This window comes from Capricornis sumatraensis, chromosome 8 (genome assembly GCF_032405125.1).
Source record: "Capricornis sumatraensis isolate serow.1 chromosome 8, serow.2, whole genome shotgun sequence".
Taxonomy (NCBI): domain Eukaryota; kingdom Metazoa; phylum Chordata; class Mammalia; order Artiodactyla; family Bovidae; genus Capricornis; species Capricornis sumatraensis.
In genome coordinates, this window is record NC_091076.1 from 80,669,986 (window position 1) to 80,686,487 (window position 16,502).

General features: G+C 44.5%; 1 protein-coding gene across 1 annotated transcript in view; it reads left to right on the forward strand.

Annotated features, from left to right (window-relative positions):
* The window catches only part of DNAH9 (dynein axonemal heavy chain 9), a 286,957-nt gene that overhangs the window by 87,821 nt on the left and 182,634 nt on the right, over positions 1-16,502 (forward strand). Inside the window, exons 23-26 of the mRNA XM_068976630.1 lie at positions 1,009-1,161; positions 2,768-2,893; positions 5,870-6,109; positions 6,455-6,615. Coding sequence (XP_068832731.1) covers positions 1,009-1,161; positions 2,768-2,893; positions 5,870-6,109; positions 6,455-6,615 — 680 coding nt within the window. The remainder of the gene's footprint in view (positions 1-1,008; positions 1,162-2,767; positions 2,894-5,869; positions 6,110-6,454; positions 6,616-16,502) is intronic.

The window sequence follows — 16,502 nt, forward strand, 5'->3', positions numbered from 1 at the left end:
GGCTTTCTCCTTCTTTTAAGTTGTGGGATAATTTCATGGGTCTTGTGTTAATTGTGTTTGTTGCTTTAATCCACTATTTGTTCTTGTATAAAGAAAAGTCTATCTCTATCATTTGTTCCAAGTCCCTGGGTGGGATCTCCTCCAGCACCTTCAGTTTAATTCAGTACTCTTAGAATTTCTCCCAGCATCTCATACACGAGAGAGCTCATTGACATAAATGTAAGGGTTAAAACTCACAGTTCTCAGGAGGTCCCTGTATTTCAAAAAAAAACAGCTTCCTGTTTGTCATTTCTTCTTCACCTGCTGTTCTTCTCACCTCAGGACCACAGTGTGGTTCTCTCTGGCATCCTCCTAGGATTACTGCCCAAGGCATCACTGCCTCTGTATCATGAGATGCCATGCTTGGGAGAAGCTCTGGCATAGCCAGGCTTTCTGCCTGGTGTGAGTTTGCTGGCCCTTGCTCTGGACCCTCCAGAAGCTGGTCTCCTGCCTCAAAGTGGTTCCTACATCTGAGCGACTTCTTCCACAGGCCATGGTCGCCACTGATCCTCCAGATTTGGGCATGTTAGCAGCAGCAGCAGCAGCAGCGGCAGCAGCGGCAGCAGCAGCGGCAGCAGCGGCAGCAGCAGAGGCAGCATTCACCTGTAGACTCTCCTGTGCCTACCCTCCTGTGGCACAGTAGTGTTTTCTTAGGAAGAGGGGGCTTATGAATTAGTTATTGCTCCAGTCTGTTCCCATCCGTAGTAGACTAGGCAGAAATTAATCAAACCTTTGTGGCTTCATTGGTTTGTAGTTAACGCAAGTTGCCCACTAGATCTATATTCCCTTTTATCCAGTCCAACTAAATCCCATTTTCACATCTTCATCATTCCCTAGCTTCCTTCTAAACGTTTGGTGCCCAACATTTTAATGGTTGTCACAGGGTAGCCCTTTAAGCAATATGACAATAATAAGTAGCTTCTAAGCAATAATCATAAGTGACTTCCTGGACATGCTCTCCACTTATAGGTTCAACGCCACCTTTCCAAACTCTTTGACAATATGGCCAAGATGCAGTTCCAGCTAGACGCCAGTGAGAAGCCAACCAAGACCAGCCTTGGCATGTACAGCAAGGAAGGGGAATATGTGGCCTTCAGCGAGCCCTGTGACTGCAGTGGGCAGGTAACACATGCCTCGCTCTCTCAAGTGTCTGCAGTCAAGCGTCAGCGTTCAGAACGGCCTTTGTGACCTTGAACCAGAACTGCTGTCTGTGCCCGGGGACTGCCCAGTCCTCTGACTTGAACCGACATCGGAGCAGCTTCCAGCACCCGCTTTCCTCTCCCTGGGAAGGACACATGTCAATACCTATATATCTTCCTCACTCAAAGTCCTGTGCAGAGAGCAATAAAATGCACATAAACAACTCCCTGAGTCAACAAGAAAATGGTTTGGAAATGATTAGCAGCACCAGGAGACTTTAACATGACAAGCCCTGGAGCACCCCACTGGGGAATCTGGGTCACTGACACCTTCCCCGGGAGAAAATGACCTTTGAAATCAACCATAAACCTGAGCGTTCACTTCTCTGTACACGTACACCTCCTACAGCCCTACCCCGTGGAGAGCCCACCACCACCCTGCTCCAGAAGCTACCAACTCCACATCTCTCCCGCACAGTTCAAGAAACACAAAACATGACACCCTTCTCTCCTTAACCCTCCAGCCTTTCTTTCACCATCTTTACTAAAGTAGACAAGCCTGTCTTTGTTCATTATCCTACTGCATTTTTCTCCTTTGCTTCTTTCTTCTCTTCTCTTTCTTTCCCTTCCATTTTCTCTGTGATGTTCTCAGTCATGTCCCACTCTTCGCAACCCCAAGGACTGCAGCCCACCAGGCTTCTCTGTCCATGGGATTTCCCAGGTAAAAATACTGGAGTGGGTTGCCATTTCCTACTCCAGGGGATCTTCCTGACACGGGGATCCAACTCAAGCCTTTTGAGTCTCCTGCATTGGCAGGTGTATTCTTTACCATTAGTGCCACCTGGGAAGCCCCTGTTATCCTAAATATACAAAGAAACATGGTCCCTGGGGTGCTAATCCAGTCCAGAGTAAAGCCTGGAGAAAAGATCTTCTTCAGAGTTCCACCTTCATCCAAATGCATCTTGGAAAGCAACTCTAGCATCTGAAAATAGACATTCTCAGTTTTATGAAAGGGACATTGGAGTTTGAGTCAAACCTTGGGTGTGCTTTCTGTAGACTCAGAAAACATTTAGTTGAAAAATATAATGCATATGCACCATGGACAAGGTCATGAGAATCCACTGACTTATTTACACCCCTGGGTCAGGAAGATCCCTTGTAGTAGGAAATGGCAACCCACTCCAGTTTCCTTGCTTGGGAAATCCCATGGACAGAGGAGCCTGGTGGGCTGTAGTCTTCGGGGTTGTAGTCAGACACGACTGAGCATGCAAGCACAATCCAGGTGAAGATTTCCCCCTAATCTCTGGTCAGCAGTCTTGTCTTCCCTAAACCTGCTCCTCTGCTCTTGTGGGTTCCAGTGGGCACACACCCCGCCGCCACCCCCATTGTTCATTGAGCCTCGGTCTCAACTACCATTGCCCTGTGTTGCATAAACGAACGGTTTCCCTGTGCCTTCTGGCAACCATTTGGGGTTGCACATCTTGCCTGGGCTCATCTTCCTCACTGCCTCCATCTGAGTGGAAGAAAACGTGTATCACTGAGCACATCTTCTTAGGAACCCCGAGTCTAACCCCAAGTTCTTCTTCCAGGTAGAAATATGGCTGAACCACGTGCTGGCTCACATGAAGGCCACAGTGAGGCATGAAATGACAGAAGGTATAACTGCCTATGAAGAAAAGCCCAGGGAACAGTGGCTCTTTGACTACCCAGCTCAGGTATCCTCTGATCCATCCTCACCCGCTCTCCTCCTCCATGGCCTCTGTCAGCCTCCTGGGGCTGCCAGGCTCACCCATGCTTCAGGGTCAGGAGAGGCTGGTCGGGAAGGGGTCAGCAGGAGGGACCAGGGAATTGTTAGCCACGACGCAATTCAGCAGTTGCCTCGGGGCATTAAGGGTTGTCCATTTTACTCCATTAGCTGCATACAGCAGGGAGAACACATAGACAGTTCAACTCACTGAGCCAGCTCTCTTTGTCTGTGCTAAGCCCTTTGCTGAGCACAGGAGACACCAGCAGGAAACAAGACAATGTAATCCCACCCTGATGGAGTTTACAGACTGGCGTGGAAGTCAGCCGCCTAAAGATGGGACCTGGTGTGATGGTAAAGGAAAGTCAGGGTCCTCTGGGAGCTGGGTAATGTGGTCTGGGGATGACCCTCCTGAAGACATGATTCTAGGCTGAGGTTTGAAAGAGGAGTTGGCAGGTGAAAGATAGAGGGAAGAGCATCCAAGTGTGGGAAAGACTGTGGACAAAGGCTCAGATGCAAGGGAGAGTCTAATGTGTTTGAGGCATGAGCATGGTTGAAGCAGGAGTAACAGGTAGAAGGAGCAAGGGGCAGCAGATGGATTCAGGGGAGGAAACTGGAACATAGTCCTTATAGACCATGCTTGGGAGTGATGTGATTCCAAGATATATCTAAGTCCTTTCCTGGGATCTCAGGAGGGTAATAGAAGAAAGAGGGGGAGCTAATGAGGTTACTTTTTAATGACCTTGGCTGCTGTACACCACCCCTCCCTTCCCTGCTAATGTCTAGTATTGGGCCGGCTGAGAAGTTCGTTTGGGTTTTTCTATAACATCCTACGGAAAAACCCAAACAAATTCTTTGGCCAACCCAATACTACTGGTGGTACATTTGGGGGTTACAGATATCTGGTGGTGATTGAAGCCATAGGAGTTAGGTAAGATTGTGTAGACCAAGCTGAGGCTGCAGATCAAACCCACGAGTGTCATCGAAAGGCTGCATAGGCACAGAGAAACCAGGGCAGCAGAATGAGAAACAGTCCCTTTCCTGATAGAAGGAATGCCTGCCCATGGTAATCATGGAAACGAAAACAGAAGGCGTTGGTAGCAGGTAAGAGGTCAGTCACGCCACACACGTCTAGGAGATCAAGCAAAGTAAAGAGGCTAAGGAACATCCATGACCTTGGTGAGGCCATCTCAGTGAAGTGGTAGAGAAGAGATCACACCACTGGTAGTCGAGAAGAGAGAAGTAGACGGGAAATGTTGACAGTGAGTGTAGACAGAGCAGAGAAATAAGCCAGTGCTGCAGAAGGGCAGGGGCCTCCCAGGTGGCGCTAGTGGTAAAGAACCCACCTGCCTATGCAGGAGACATGGGTTCAGTCCCTTGTCAGGAAGATCCCCTGGAGAAGGAGAGGACAACCCAGTCCAGTACTCTTGCCTGGGAAATCCCACGGACAGAGGAGCCTGGTGGGCTACAGGAGTCACAAGTACAATTGACATCACATTCAGACCATTCCGACCAGATTACACTGCAGGGGGAACCTCTGAAAAATCCAGCATGTCTAAATCCAAAGGTGAAAAAAAACAACAGGTAAATTCAAGAATAGTACTTTTTTTTACTACAACAGAATTCTCTGCTTCACGAAGTGAATAATTCCCACCAGGATTCCTTGTTTGCCTGAGTCAGAATTTTGAGGCAAGAGAATGTGTTTCTTCCTGCATTCTGACAGATTCATCTAGAGCAGTGTCTCCTGAGCCAAGTGGGACCGTAGAGGATCAGTGTCTCTAAATCCTTCACCATGCAGAATCAAAATTATGCATTTTCCGTATTAAATCTTCTGTTTCTCAGCAAGCAGAAGAAAGGTTCATTTAAATCAATCACTCTTTCCATTTATTTATTTTGAATCTCTGAAGAATACAAATCAAAGTGTTGTTTGTTTGCTCAGTCATGTCCAACTCTCTGCGACCCCATGGACCATAGCCCACCAGGCTCCTTTGTCCATGGGATTTTTTAGGCAAGAACACTGGAGTGGGTTGCCATTTCTTTCTCCAACAAATCAAAGTGACCACACTGAATTTCAGTGTCATCCTTCCCAGCCTGCAAAGAGTAGACCTTTCCAAGTTAGAGACGCAGATGTAAGAATGGACATGTGGACAGAGGGCAGGAAGGGGAGAGTGGGATGAATGGGGAGATGGGATTGACATGCATACACTACCATGTGTGAAATAGGTAGCTAGTGGGGAGCTGCTGCATAGCACAGGGAGCTCGGCCCTGTGCCCTGTGATGACCGAGAGGGGTGGGATGTGGGGTCCAAGAGGGAGGAGACATATGTATACATAGAACTGATGATTCACTTCGTTGTACAGCAGAGACTAACAAGTGTTGTAAAGCAATCAGACTCCAATTTAAAGAAAGAGCAGGCTTTTCAAAGTTAAAAGTTTGAAGAGATGTTTAAAGATACAGTGTAAGTACTATGGGCAAGAAAAAAATCTGCCACACATAATCAGCAGTGGCTCACTCAACTAGAATACTTCAACTGTAAGGGTTTCCAGAAGAACAGAGCAAAAGACTGAGTATCATTGAGATGTCCACTCAAGACTTTGTTATCCTCCCAGGCACAGGAAAGGTGCTGTGAACTGGGAAGCAAAAACAGAAAGGTCAGTGTAGCAATTTCTAAAAGCTACTAACATTGACCTGAATGAGCCTTTAGCTGTTCTCAACCAAATGGTACATTTTTCAAGAGCAGAAAGGACTGTCCCCACTTGTGTTGTACCCACTTTTTATCTCCAAGGACTTAGAAGCACATGTTCAACAGAATAGTGCTGGTGGAAGAGGGAGGGAAGGGATGTCCCTCACCCACACAATTATATTCTCAGCCCCTGCTGTGTGAGAGTGGGCTGGTTTGAGAGACAGTCCTGGGAATGGCTTTCCTAAGCAACTCTTGGTACCATAGGTGGCCCTGACCTGTACCCAGATCTGGTGGACCACAGAGGTGGGCATGGCATTTGCAAGGCTGGAGGAAGGCTATGAGAATGCCATGAAGGACTATTACAAGAAGCAAGTGGCCCAGCTCAAAACCCTCATCACCATGCTGATTGGCCAGCTCTCCAAGGGGGACCGGCAGAAGATCATGACCGTATGCACCATCGATGTCCATGCCCGGGACGTGGTGGCCAAGATGATTGCTCAGAAGGTGAGTCCCGGACTCTCAAGAGTACCACTCTTTGTGGGTAGCTATACCACAAGTACTGGGATTTGGAAGAAGCTCACATGTGGGCAAAACACAGGGGCCCCAAACTCTGCACCAGTCAGGGATCTGGGAGAGGATCAAGGTGGCTGCTCCTACCTTTAAACCCCAGCAAAACAGCATCATCCAAGTGGCTCGTGCTTTCTGTGCCATGCCGGGCAGCATGCTGCTCTCCTGAATGGTGCACAACACCTGGCTCACCCCGAGCCCTGTGCATTCTGCAGCCTTGGGGCCACCTCCTACCTGTTGAATCTTGTGATTTACCAACCTACTCTGCCACTCCTTCTCTAGGTAGATAACGCCCAGGCCTTCCTCTGGCTGTCCCAGCTAAGGCACCGATGGGATGACGAGGCCAAACACTGCTTCGCCAACATCTGTGATGCCCAGTTTCTATACTCCTATGAGTACCTGGGAAATACCCCTCGCCTGGTGATCACGCCCTTGACAGACAGGTGAGCACTAGCATCAGCCACTGACACAGGCGCCTTCTGCTGTCTGGCTCTCACCATCCACGGTCACTTGCTATTTGTCCACAAGGCTGCAGGGGGAGGGCCAGACTTGACCCAACAGATGCAAAATAAACTGAAATGGCATAGGACAGAACCCTGATCAGAGCAAACCCCAGAGCAAATCAGTGAGCCACGTTTGTCTGTTTGTTTTTATTTATTTGGCTGTCTTGGGTCTTAGTTGTAGCATGCAGGATCTCTCATTGTGGTGCACAGATTCTCTAGTTTGGGCACACCAGGCTCTGGAGCACATGGGCTCAGTGGTTATGCCAGGCAGACTAATAGTCACTGGAAATGCAGAGATCACTAAAACTTAAACTCCAGTTTTGTTGAAGAAAATAAGACGTGTAGATAAAAATTTCAGAAGTATAAGGGGAAGGATTTCCCTGGTGGTCAAGTGGTTGGGAATCTGTGTTGTCAATGAAGGGGGCTCAGGTTTGACCCCTGATTGGGGAACTATGATGTTGCATGTTGCAATGCACGACCAAGAAAAACAAAAGTTTAAAAAAATCGTGCCGAAGAAATGATGCTTTTGAACTATGGTGTTGGAGAAGACTCTTGAGAGTCCCTTGGACAGCAAGGTGATCAAATCAGTCAATCCTGAAGGAAATCAGTCCTGAATATTCATTTTAGGGACTGATGCCAAAGCTGAAGCTTTAATACTCTGCCACCTGATGATAAGAACTGACTCAATGGAAAAGACCCCAACGCTGGGAAAGATTGAAGGCGGGAGGAGAAGGGGATGACAGAGGATGAGATGGTTGGATGGCATCACTGACTTGATGGACATGAATTTGAACAAACTCAGGGAAACAGTGAAGGACAGGGAAGCCTGGCGTGCTGGAGTCCATGGGGTCACAAAGAGTTGGACATGACTGAGCAACTGAACTTACTGAAATAAATAGCACAGGGAAAATGTGCAAGGTCATAGTACAGAACAGGGCACAGAGCCATTCGCTACAAACTTCCAAGTAAGTGACCTCTGAGCACAGAGGATCTCAACCACTGCAGGATGAAGAAGACCAGGAACGCTGCAAGGAAGACAGTATCTGACCTGGACCCTGAAGTGTGTGTAGGACTCTAACAGGATTTCAGTTGGTTTCAGGATGACTGACAGGCTATGAGATTGTACAGAAAGCTGTGCACGTGTCACCTTTCCTATTGAAAAAATACACTGTTGTTCAGTCGCTCAGTCGTGTCTGACTCATTGTGACCCCATGGACTGCAGCATGACAGGCTCCTCTGTCCTCCACTGTTCCCTGGAGTTTGCTCAGATTCATGTCCATTGAATCGGTGATGCTATCTAACCAGCTCATCTTCTGTCACCCCCTTCTCCTTTTGCCATGAGTTGGATCTGTAGCATTCATTAATTGTTAAAGTGGTCTGGGATGCCCCAAAGTTGAAGAATTACTGATTAGCATCTGGTTGGAATTTTGTGGGCAAAGATGTGGATATGGGAAAATTTAAAGCATGTTCTTGGAAGAGGGACTTTGGGGGAAGTAGTCAGGAACGAGCCTGGTAAGATGGGTAAGAGTCTAACTATGAAATGTGAAAATCATATTCTTTATCCAGTAAGGAGTGATCAACTATTGAAACTTTTTCATCAGAAGAGTAAAAAAGGATGAAAACTTGTAAAGATTCATCTGACAAAAGAATGTGGGCAAAGGAGAGAGAGGACAGGGAGATAAGGTCATGATCCATGGGAGAAATGGTATATTAATTCCGCAGAGATTTCTATAAATTCTGTTAAGTGCTGGTGCCCTTTCCCCTTATAATTCCACTGAACATTAAATCTCTTCTGCAAAAAGACCTGCATATGTGAGTGACTGGCTCACCCAGAATGAGCGACCTGTAGGTAATGAAGACACGGTCGTAAATTGTGATGGTTAAAGTGGCCAAATAGAATCCGTGCCATCTTCTACTTAATTTTCTCTCTGCCTATTTTAAGTATTATCACCTGTATTCTGGCTAAATCCTCAGATATATTTCCAAATAACAATTAGTGAAATTGTAATCACTCTGCTCGCGGAATGAATAGGGGTGTGGGAACTTCAAAGTCACTGGAGGTCCCAGCATCATCCATAGAGGAAGACCTCCTGGTCCATCTTCCCCCATGCTTTTCATTTTTGTAATTCATCTTCCACCCAGAGTCCCGCTCAAACCGCTCATTTGTTTACTCTTGCATCTCTCTGTTTCATGGGAGCCTGTAGAGGTCATATCACTGTCTCCCGCTGCTCCCCACTACATTTAGACTAAAATATGAATTCCTTGTGGAGCATAGTAATTCCTGCCAACCACCCTGATGCCTCACAGCCTGCAGTCCAGCCACATTGGCCTCCTCTGTGTTCCTCGATCGCTTTAAGTTCATTTCAAGCTACAGCCGTGAATACGTGTGGTCCCTTCTGTCTGGCCTGATCTTCCCCATGCTTTCTGCTCCACTGTCATCCTCTCATCCTTTCTTGTTCTTCTCTTCGCTCTGAAGAGACCTTCCATGACCACTCTTTCTAAAAGACAACCTCTCCCACCTGTCAAACACAGACACACACACACACACATACCCGTACACATGCAAATAACATTAAGGATCCCCGCATTTATCCTCTCCCTAAGGGCTTCCCTAGTTGCTCAGCTGATAAAGAATCCACCTGCCATGCAGGAGATCCGCTTTGACTCCTGGGTCGGGAAGACCCACTGGAGAAGGGATAGACTACACATTGCAGTATTCTTGGGCTTCCCTTGTGGCTCAGCTGGTAAAGAATCCACCTGCAATGCGGGAGACCTGGGTTTGATCCCTGGGTTGGGAAGATCGCCTGGAGAAGGGAACGGCTACCCACTCCAGTATTCTGGCCTGGAGAATTCCATGAACTATATAGTCCATGGAGTCACAAAGAGTCAGGCGCTACTGAGCGACTTTCTCTTTCACTTTTCAACATCTCCCACATTCTGAAATGAACTTGCAACATCTCCCACATTCTGAAATGAACTTGCCTTCTGGCTTCTTGGCAACAGTACCCTTTGGAATGTAAACTTTTTCCTCTCAGAGATTTTTGTCTGTCTCATCTGTTGCTATTTTCACCAATACCTAGTAGATGTTGAATTACTGTCTCTCAGTGAATGAACAATAGTTCATGGTTGAAAACCCAGGTCATAAGAATGACAGAATTGGGAAGAGGGGATTGACTCAAACGAGGGGTCCACATGGCACTCCGTCTATGCCTTGGCTCCCAAAGCAGAAGCAGGCCCTATGCTCTCTCCTCCTCTCATCTGGGCACCCACCCTGCTCCCTGCCCCAGCTGAGGACAGAAGGCAGACAGCATCAACAGATTTCTCTGCAGCTGGAACAGTAAAGGCAGCAGCAACTCTGAGGGTTCAGGTGTCTCAGGGGTTTTACTAGCGCTTCACCGGGTCACGATCAGTTGGAGGGGCTCATTCGCTGTGGGTACCGGGAAAAGCTTTCCCACCTGGAGTTTCATTCACAGGCGACCCTCTCACATGTCTTTGCCTTTGTGGTGATTCTCAGCAAGACACCTGTTCTAAACAGGAAGGGCATCCAGAAGAGTGTTCTCTCTGACAGTGAGGGTTTTTTTTTTTTTTTTGCCTGCCTTGGACTATGAGCTAATAGTTTGGGAATTTATATCACTCAGAGCAGAGAAATGAAGCTATTATATGTTTGAGCAACTTGATTAATGTCTGTCTCTCACTTTGGACTATATGTTCCACAAAAGCATTGACTTTGATTGGCTCACTGCTCCATGGTGCCTCAGGACTCAACATCATGTCCAGCAAATAACAGGCATTTGAGAAATACTCCTTGTGTAAAAGCAGTGAAATGATTTCTGAGACCTGGGTTGACGCATTCAGCTTCCCTTACCGTTCAGAGTATTTCCTTCCTCTCCCCTGGCACGTCAGACATTATTCCAAGCAATAAAAAGTACACGACTTTCCTTTTCCCTGGGTCTTCACACCTGCCCATGAGTTGAAGGCGATCATTGCCTCTTTTGGAGTTAGAGATCTTTAGTACCCTAATGCTGAATGCCTCCTAGAGGAACGGCATAAAGTTTGGACAATGAATTATTTTCAAAATAGGCGTTATTACCTCTCCTATGAAAGAATGCAAATAGGAACTTAAAAGGAAGATTTGCTGCACAAAACGGTGAATACGGTACAGAGCTTGACCTTGTTCTGCACGTAAGATGCTCTTCTAGTGTGGATACTTATACGGCAACTTCCATTTTCTCATTGACTTCTATTATTATCTCAAGAAATGTCTTGGCCAGAAAAACCAAATTGGCCTCCACCCAGAAAATCTCATTTTAAAGAGCATTGAGTTTTTGCTGGTGTACCGCTTAAGTACATTTAATTCTCTCCTGCCAGAGGAATTAATCAAATGGACAATTGATCCGCACAGCCTCTGCACATTCATTAAAGGCACAACCGCATTACTGTACGTCCGACTGATTATGCCTGTTTCTTCGGAAGGTCCCACTGCCTGGATGGGGCCAGAATGTATAAGTAGATACAATGGCTCAGCCGCTGTCCCAGGACTTGAACACAATGCTAAGTTGAAGGGCTAAATGGAGATCCTTTTTCATGCTGAACAAAAGCTGTTCTCCTAGGTTGTGTCTTCATCTTTGGAGGATCTCCTCCCGCTTCACTCCCCTTCCCTCACCTTCACACACAGCCCCCTACTGGAAGGACTGTCTTAGTCAACTGCTTATCCATTTGCAGAACCTCTTAATTTCTTAGGCACTAAGGCAAGTGGGCGAGATATAATTGATGCAAGAGTCTGAGGGTGATTTTCTGAATAGGCCACAATTACCAAAGTCATGGTCTTCCCAGATTGCACTAGTGGTAAAGAATCCATCTGCCAATGCAGGAGAAGCAAGAGACACAGCTGCCATCCCTGGGTCAGGAAGATCCCCTGGAGAAGGAAACGGCAACCCACTCCAGTATTCTTGCCTGGAAAACTCCATGGACAGAAGAACCTGGCAGGCTACAGTCCGTGGGGTTGCAAAGAGTCAGACACGACTGAGCACACACACCATAGCAAAATGATACCCTCTGTTTTCAAGTTTTTATTGAAACATAGTTGATTTATGATATAATATTAGTTTTGGATATACAGCATAGTGATTCAGTGTTTTTATAGATGATACTCCATTTAAAGTTATTGTAAAATATTGGGGGGGGGTGGGAGGGAGGCTTAAGAGAGGGCGGATATATATACACATATAGCTGATTCATTTTGTTGTACAGCAGAAACGAACACAACATTGTAAAGCAATTAGACTCCTGTAAAGTAAATAAATAAATAATAAATAATAATAAATAAATAAATAATAAAAAATAAATTTAATAAATAAATAAATAAATGTGCTTAGTCCCGCATTGCAGGCAGATTCTTTACCATCTGAGCCACCAGGGAAGCCCAGATAAATAAATGCATTTTTATAAAGTTGTTATGCAGTATTGGTTCTATTTCCTTTGCTGCACATCACATCCTTGCATCTTATCTATTTTGTACATACCAGAGAGACAAATCTTAATCCCCTTCCACTGTATTATTCCTCTCTCCAACCCTCTTCCCTCTGACACCTACTAGTTTGTTGTGTGTGTCTGTCTGTTTTGTTATATTCATTCACTTTATGTTTTTGGATTCTACATATAAATGAAAACGTACAGTATTTGTCTTTCTCTGTTTGACTTAATTTCACCTAGCATTATACCCTCCAGTGCCATCCATGCCTTTGCAAATGGCAGACTTTCATTCTTTTAAAAACCTTTGCACCATGAAGGAAACCATCAGCAAAATGAAAAGACAGTGTCCTGAGTGGGGAAAGATGCTTATAACCATCCCCCTATTCAAAGTTTTGAGTCTATCAAGTTGCCTCAGCCTATCTATTCTTACTCTGTTCCATTATGTTAATCCATCTCTATGCTGTACTCTTTAAGGACTGCAGCTTTATTGTGAGTTCTAGTATTTTTATAGCAAGGTATCATCTATTTGCATTTTCCTTTTCTTTTTAAGCTCTTCCTTTGTTCTTTCAAATGAGCTTTAATCATTTTGTCAAGTCCCAAAATATAAATGAGTAGGGTTTTAATTGGTGAACCTTAAAACCTTCAAATTAATTTTGAAAAAATGGCCTCACATCTTTTTAACATATGATCTATTTCTCTTTGTTCATACCCTTGTTTGGGGAAGCACACTGGCTGAAACCGCCCATCCTGGCCAGGCACCATAGTAACCATTTGCATGAGTTGTTTTATGACAGGAAGTCCTGATAAGGAACACAGAACTAATAAGCTACCACCAACCGAAAGAGTTCGGGAAAGGTGAAAAAGAGACACTACATGTCTGACCACCTCCCAGAATCCTCATTGGCCTCCATCTTGGCTGAACAAGGAGTGCACCACCAGGAAGGACTCTGAGTCAGAATGATTGGCTAAGGACAACCCGGAAACTGATCCCATCACCATAAAACCCAAGATTGTGAGTTGTGGCAGAGCAGTCCTCCTGGGTTCCCTTACCCTACTGCTCTCCGCCCAGGCACCCTTTCCCAGTAAAATCTCTTGCTTTGTCAGCACATGTGTCTTCTCAGACAGTTCATTTCTGAGTGTTAGACAAGAGCCCAGTTTCAGGCCCTGGCAAGGGTCCCCCTTCCTGCAACACCTTCAGCTATGTTTCTTAGAAAAGTTTATAAATATCTTCATATAGATTTTAGTGTTTCTTATCGTTACCTCTATAGGGAGTTTAAAATTTTTTATTCCTATATAAGGTTTTTTATTATATATATATATAATGAAATATATATATTTAAAACAACTTATTGAGCTTTATTTTATGTCAAAAATGTTACCCATCCAAGTGTATAATTCAATGATTGTTAGTAACTTTATCAAGTAGTGTAAACATCACCATAAATCAGTTGCAACAGTTTTATGCTCCTCAATAAGATCCCTCATGGCCATTTATAGTTAATCCTTATTCCCACCCACAGTCCTGTGCAGTCACTAATCTATTTCTCTCTCTATAAATTTGCCTATTTTGTACATTTCTTATAAATGGAATCTTACAGCATGTGGTCTCTTGTGTCTGGCTTGTTTCATTTTATGTGATGTTTGGGGTTTTTTCCTTGTAAAATATGTGTCAGTAATTTGTTACTTATTATCTCTGAACAATAATCCATTTTACAGATAATGACATATTTTGCCTATCCAGTTATCTTAGGTAATTTTTAGTTTGGGGCCATTACAAACAATGTTTCTGTGAACATTTGCATGCAAGTTTTTGCATGGACATGTTTTAATTTCTCTTGGGTTAATACCTAGGAGAGGAGTTATTGGGTGGTATGGCAGTTTTATGTTTAACTTTTTGATAAATTATTTTCTGAAGTAACTTGATTGTCTTATATCCCCACCAGCAATGTGTGAGGCTTCCCATTTCTCCACATCCTTGACAACATTTATTATTATGTCTTATTATTGTAGCCATTCTAGTGGATGTAAAGTAGGATCTCATTTGAGTTTTAATTTGTATTTCTGTAATAATGATATCGAGCATGTTTTGATGTGCTCATTGGCCGTTTGTATATATTCTTTGGCGTAATTTCTGTTCATACCTTTTGTCTGTTGTTTGATTGAGCTGTTTGTACTCTTACTGAGTTCTCAGGCTTCTTTGTATATTCTGGATATATTGCACATGTGTTTGCAAGTATTTTATCCCAGCCTGTTGCTTATCTTTTCATTTTCTTCATGGCATCTTTTGAAGTGCAAATGTTGTTAATTTTGATGAATGAAATTAAGCAAAGATGTCTTAGTTATGACACCAAAAGTATAGTCCATAAAAGAAGAACCTGACAAACAGAATCTCATCAAAATTCAGTTGGTCTTTGTAAATTTATCTCCTATTCTGCCCATCTACTGCCTTGCAGTAAAAATTCTTTAAAACATTCCACCAAGGACCTCAGTCCTACAACTGGTAAAGCTTAATCAAATGAGACTGGAAGCAGGTTCTTCCCCAAGAGGGTCCAGATAAAAGTCCAGTCCACTGGCTCCTTGATTTTGACCCTGTGAGACCATCAGTAGAGGAGCCACCTGGATTCCTATGTATAGAAATGAGATTATAAATGGGTGTTTTTTTAAAGCCTCTTTGTGTGTGTGTATAGCAATAGGAAATGAATAAAATCAGCTGTGATTTCACCAACTCTAAGATTAGCCAAACCACATGGCTAGAATAGCCTCAAGTCTATTCATAGCTGAACTCAAGATACAGCACCTTTGATATTTTCTTTGATCTGCCATTTGAATGACTATATCAAAAAAAAAGAAAAGGGAAAGCTACATTTCCTGTATTTATTATCTTAACAGATAATAATAATAAAAGTGGATCAGCTTTCTTCTTTCCAAGGCACTGTCTTATCTCTTGTCTCATCTTGTCCTCACAAAAGCCTGGTGGATCAGATAAAAACAAAGCCGGTAGACATCACTTGCCCGAAGAAAATAAAACCGACTTTAGCTCAATACTAGGAAGGCCTTTCAAACAATTAGAATCAACCCACGGTGGAAGGGGCCAGCTTCTAAAATAATAAACCATGTCTTACTGGAAGACAAGGCTACATGACAGTATTTGAAGGGTTTAATGGGAGGCAGTGTGGCATGGTCACGCCTCTGAGATCTCTTTTAACATTAAAAATCTGTCTTCCAGATAAGCAAGCAAACTAAATTAATGCATATTCATGTTGGGGTCACCAGTCAGTGATTCCTTGCCATTTTCATAATTGCAGTTGTTTTATTTTTGTTTATTTTAAAGTTTTTTTTTTTTTCAAATGTGGACCATTTTTAAAGTCTTTACTGAATTTCTTTCAGTATCACTTCCAGTTTTCTTATGTTTTGGTGTTTTGGCCAAGAAACATGTAGGATCTCACCTCCCTGACCAGGGAGTAAACTCATGCCCTCTTGCTTTGAAAGGCAAAGTCTTAATCTACTGGACCACCAGGGAAGTCTCTGCAGTTGTTTATGAGGCAGCGGATCTATCTAAATTCCTTTGTGCAAAGAAAATCCTGTGTGATAGACCCCCAATGACACATTTTTTCAAAGGCACCAAAGTTTATTAACCTGTGCGGATTTCACAAAGGCTTTGTAGTAGAGGCAAGCTTTAAAGTTAGTATGTCTGACTCCTGAGTCCTTGCCTCAAACCACAACAGCGTGATCTGCCCTCTCAGTAGGAAACAGGAGCAGATCGAAGCAGCGACTTAGACATTTAAAGAGATGGACAGTCTAACGAGACCACAGACAGAATCTTGGAGGAGGAGTGTGTGCTGGCCCAACGTAATTCCAGTGCCCCCCACTCCTCCCCAACACACACAGAGGAGAGGAATACTCTTTCCTTTCTTTGTGTTTTCCTCATGGCCCAAGCTAAAGGCCCACTGTCCCTGCCTTGGTTACTAGAACTCCTTAGACAGCCCAGCTTCCCTCCCTTAGCCTCAGTCTTTTTGCGTTGTGCATGCCTGCTCAGTCATGTCCAACTCTTTGTGACCCCACAGACTGCAGCCCACCAGGCTCCTCTGTCCATGGGATTCTCCAGGCAACAATACTGGAGTGGGTTGTCATCTCCTCCTCTGGGGGACTCTTCCCAACCCAGGGATCAAACCCATGTCTCCTGTGTTTCCTGCATTGGTAGGTGGATTCTTTACCACTGAGCCATCTGGGAAACCCACAAATCTCAATCTGTCCATCTGTGATATAAGGGGATTGGATTAGTTGATCTCAGAAATTCCTTCCAGCTCCAGAGTTCCTGTTATTATGGGCAATTATGTATATAAAAGGTTGGGAGA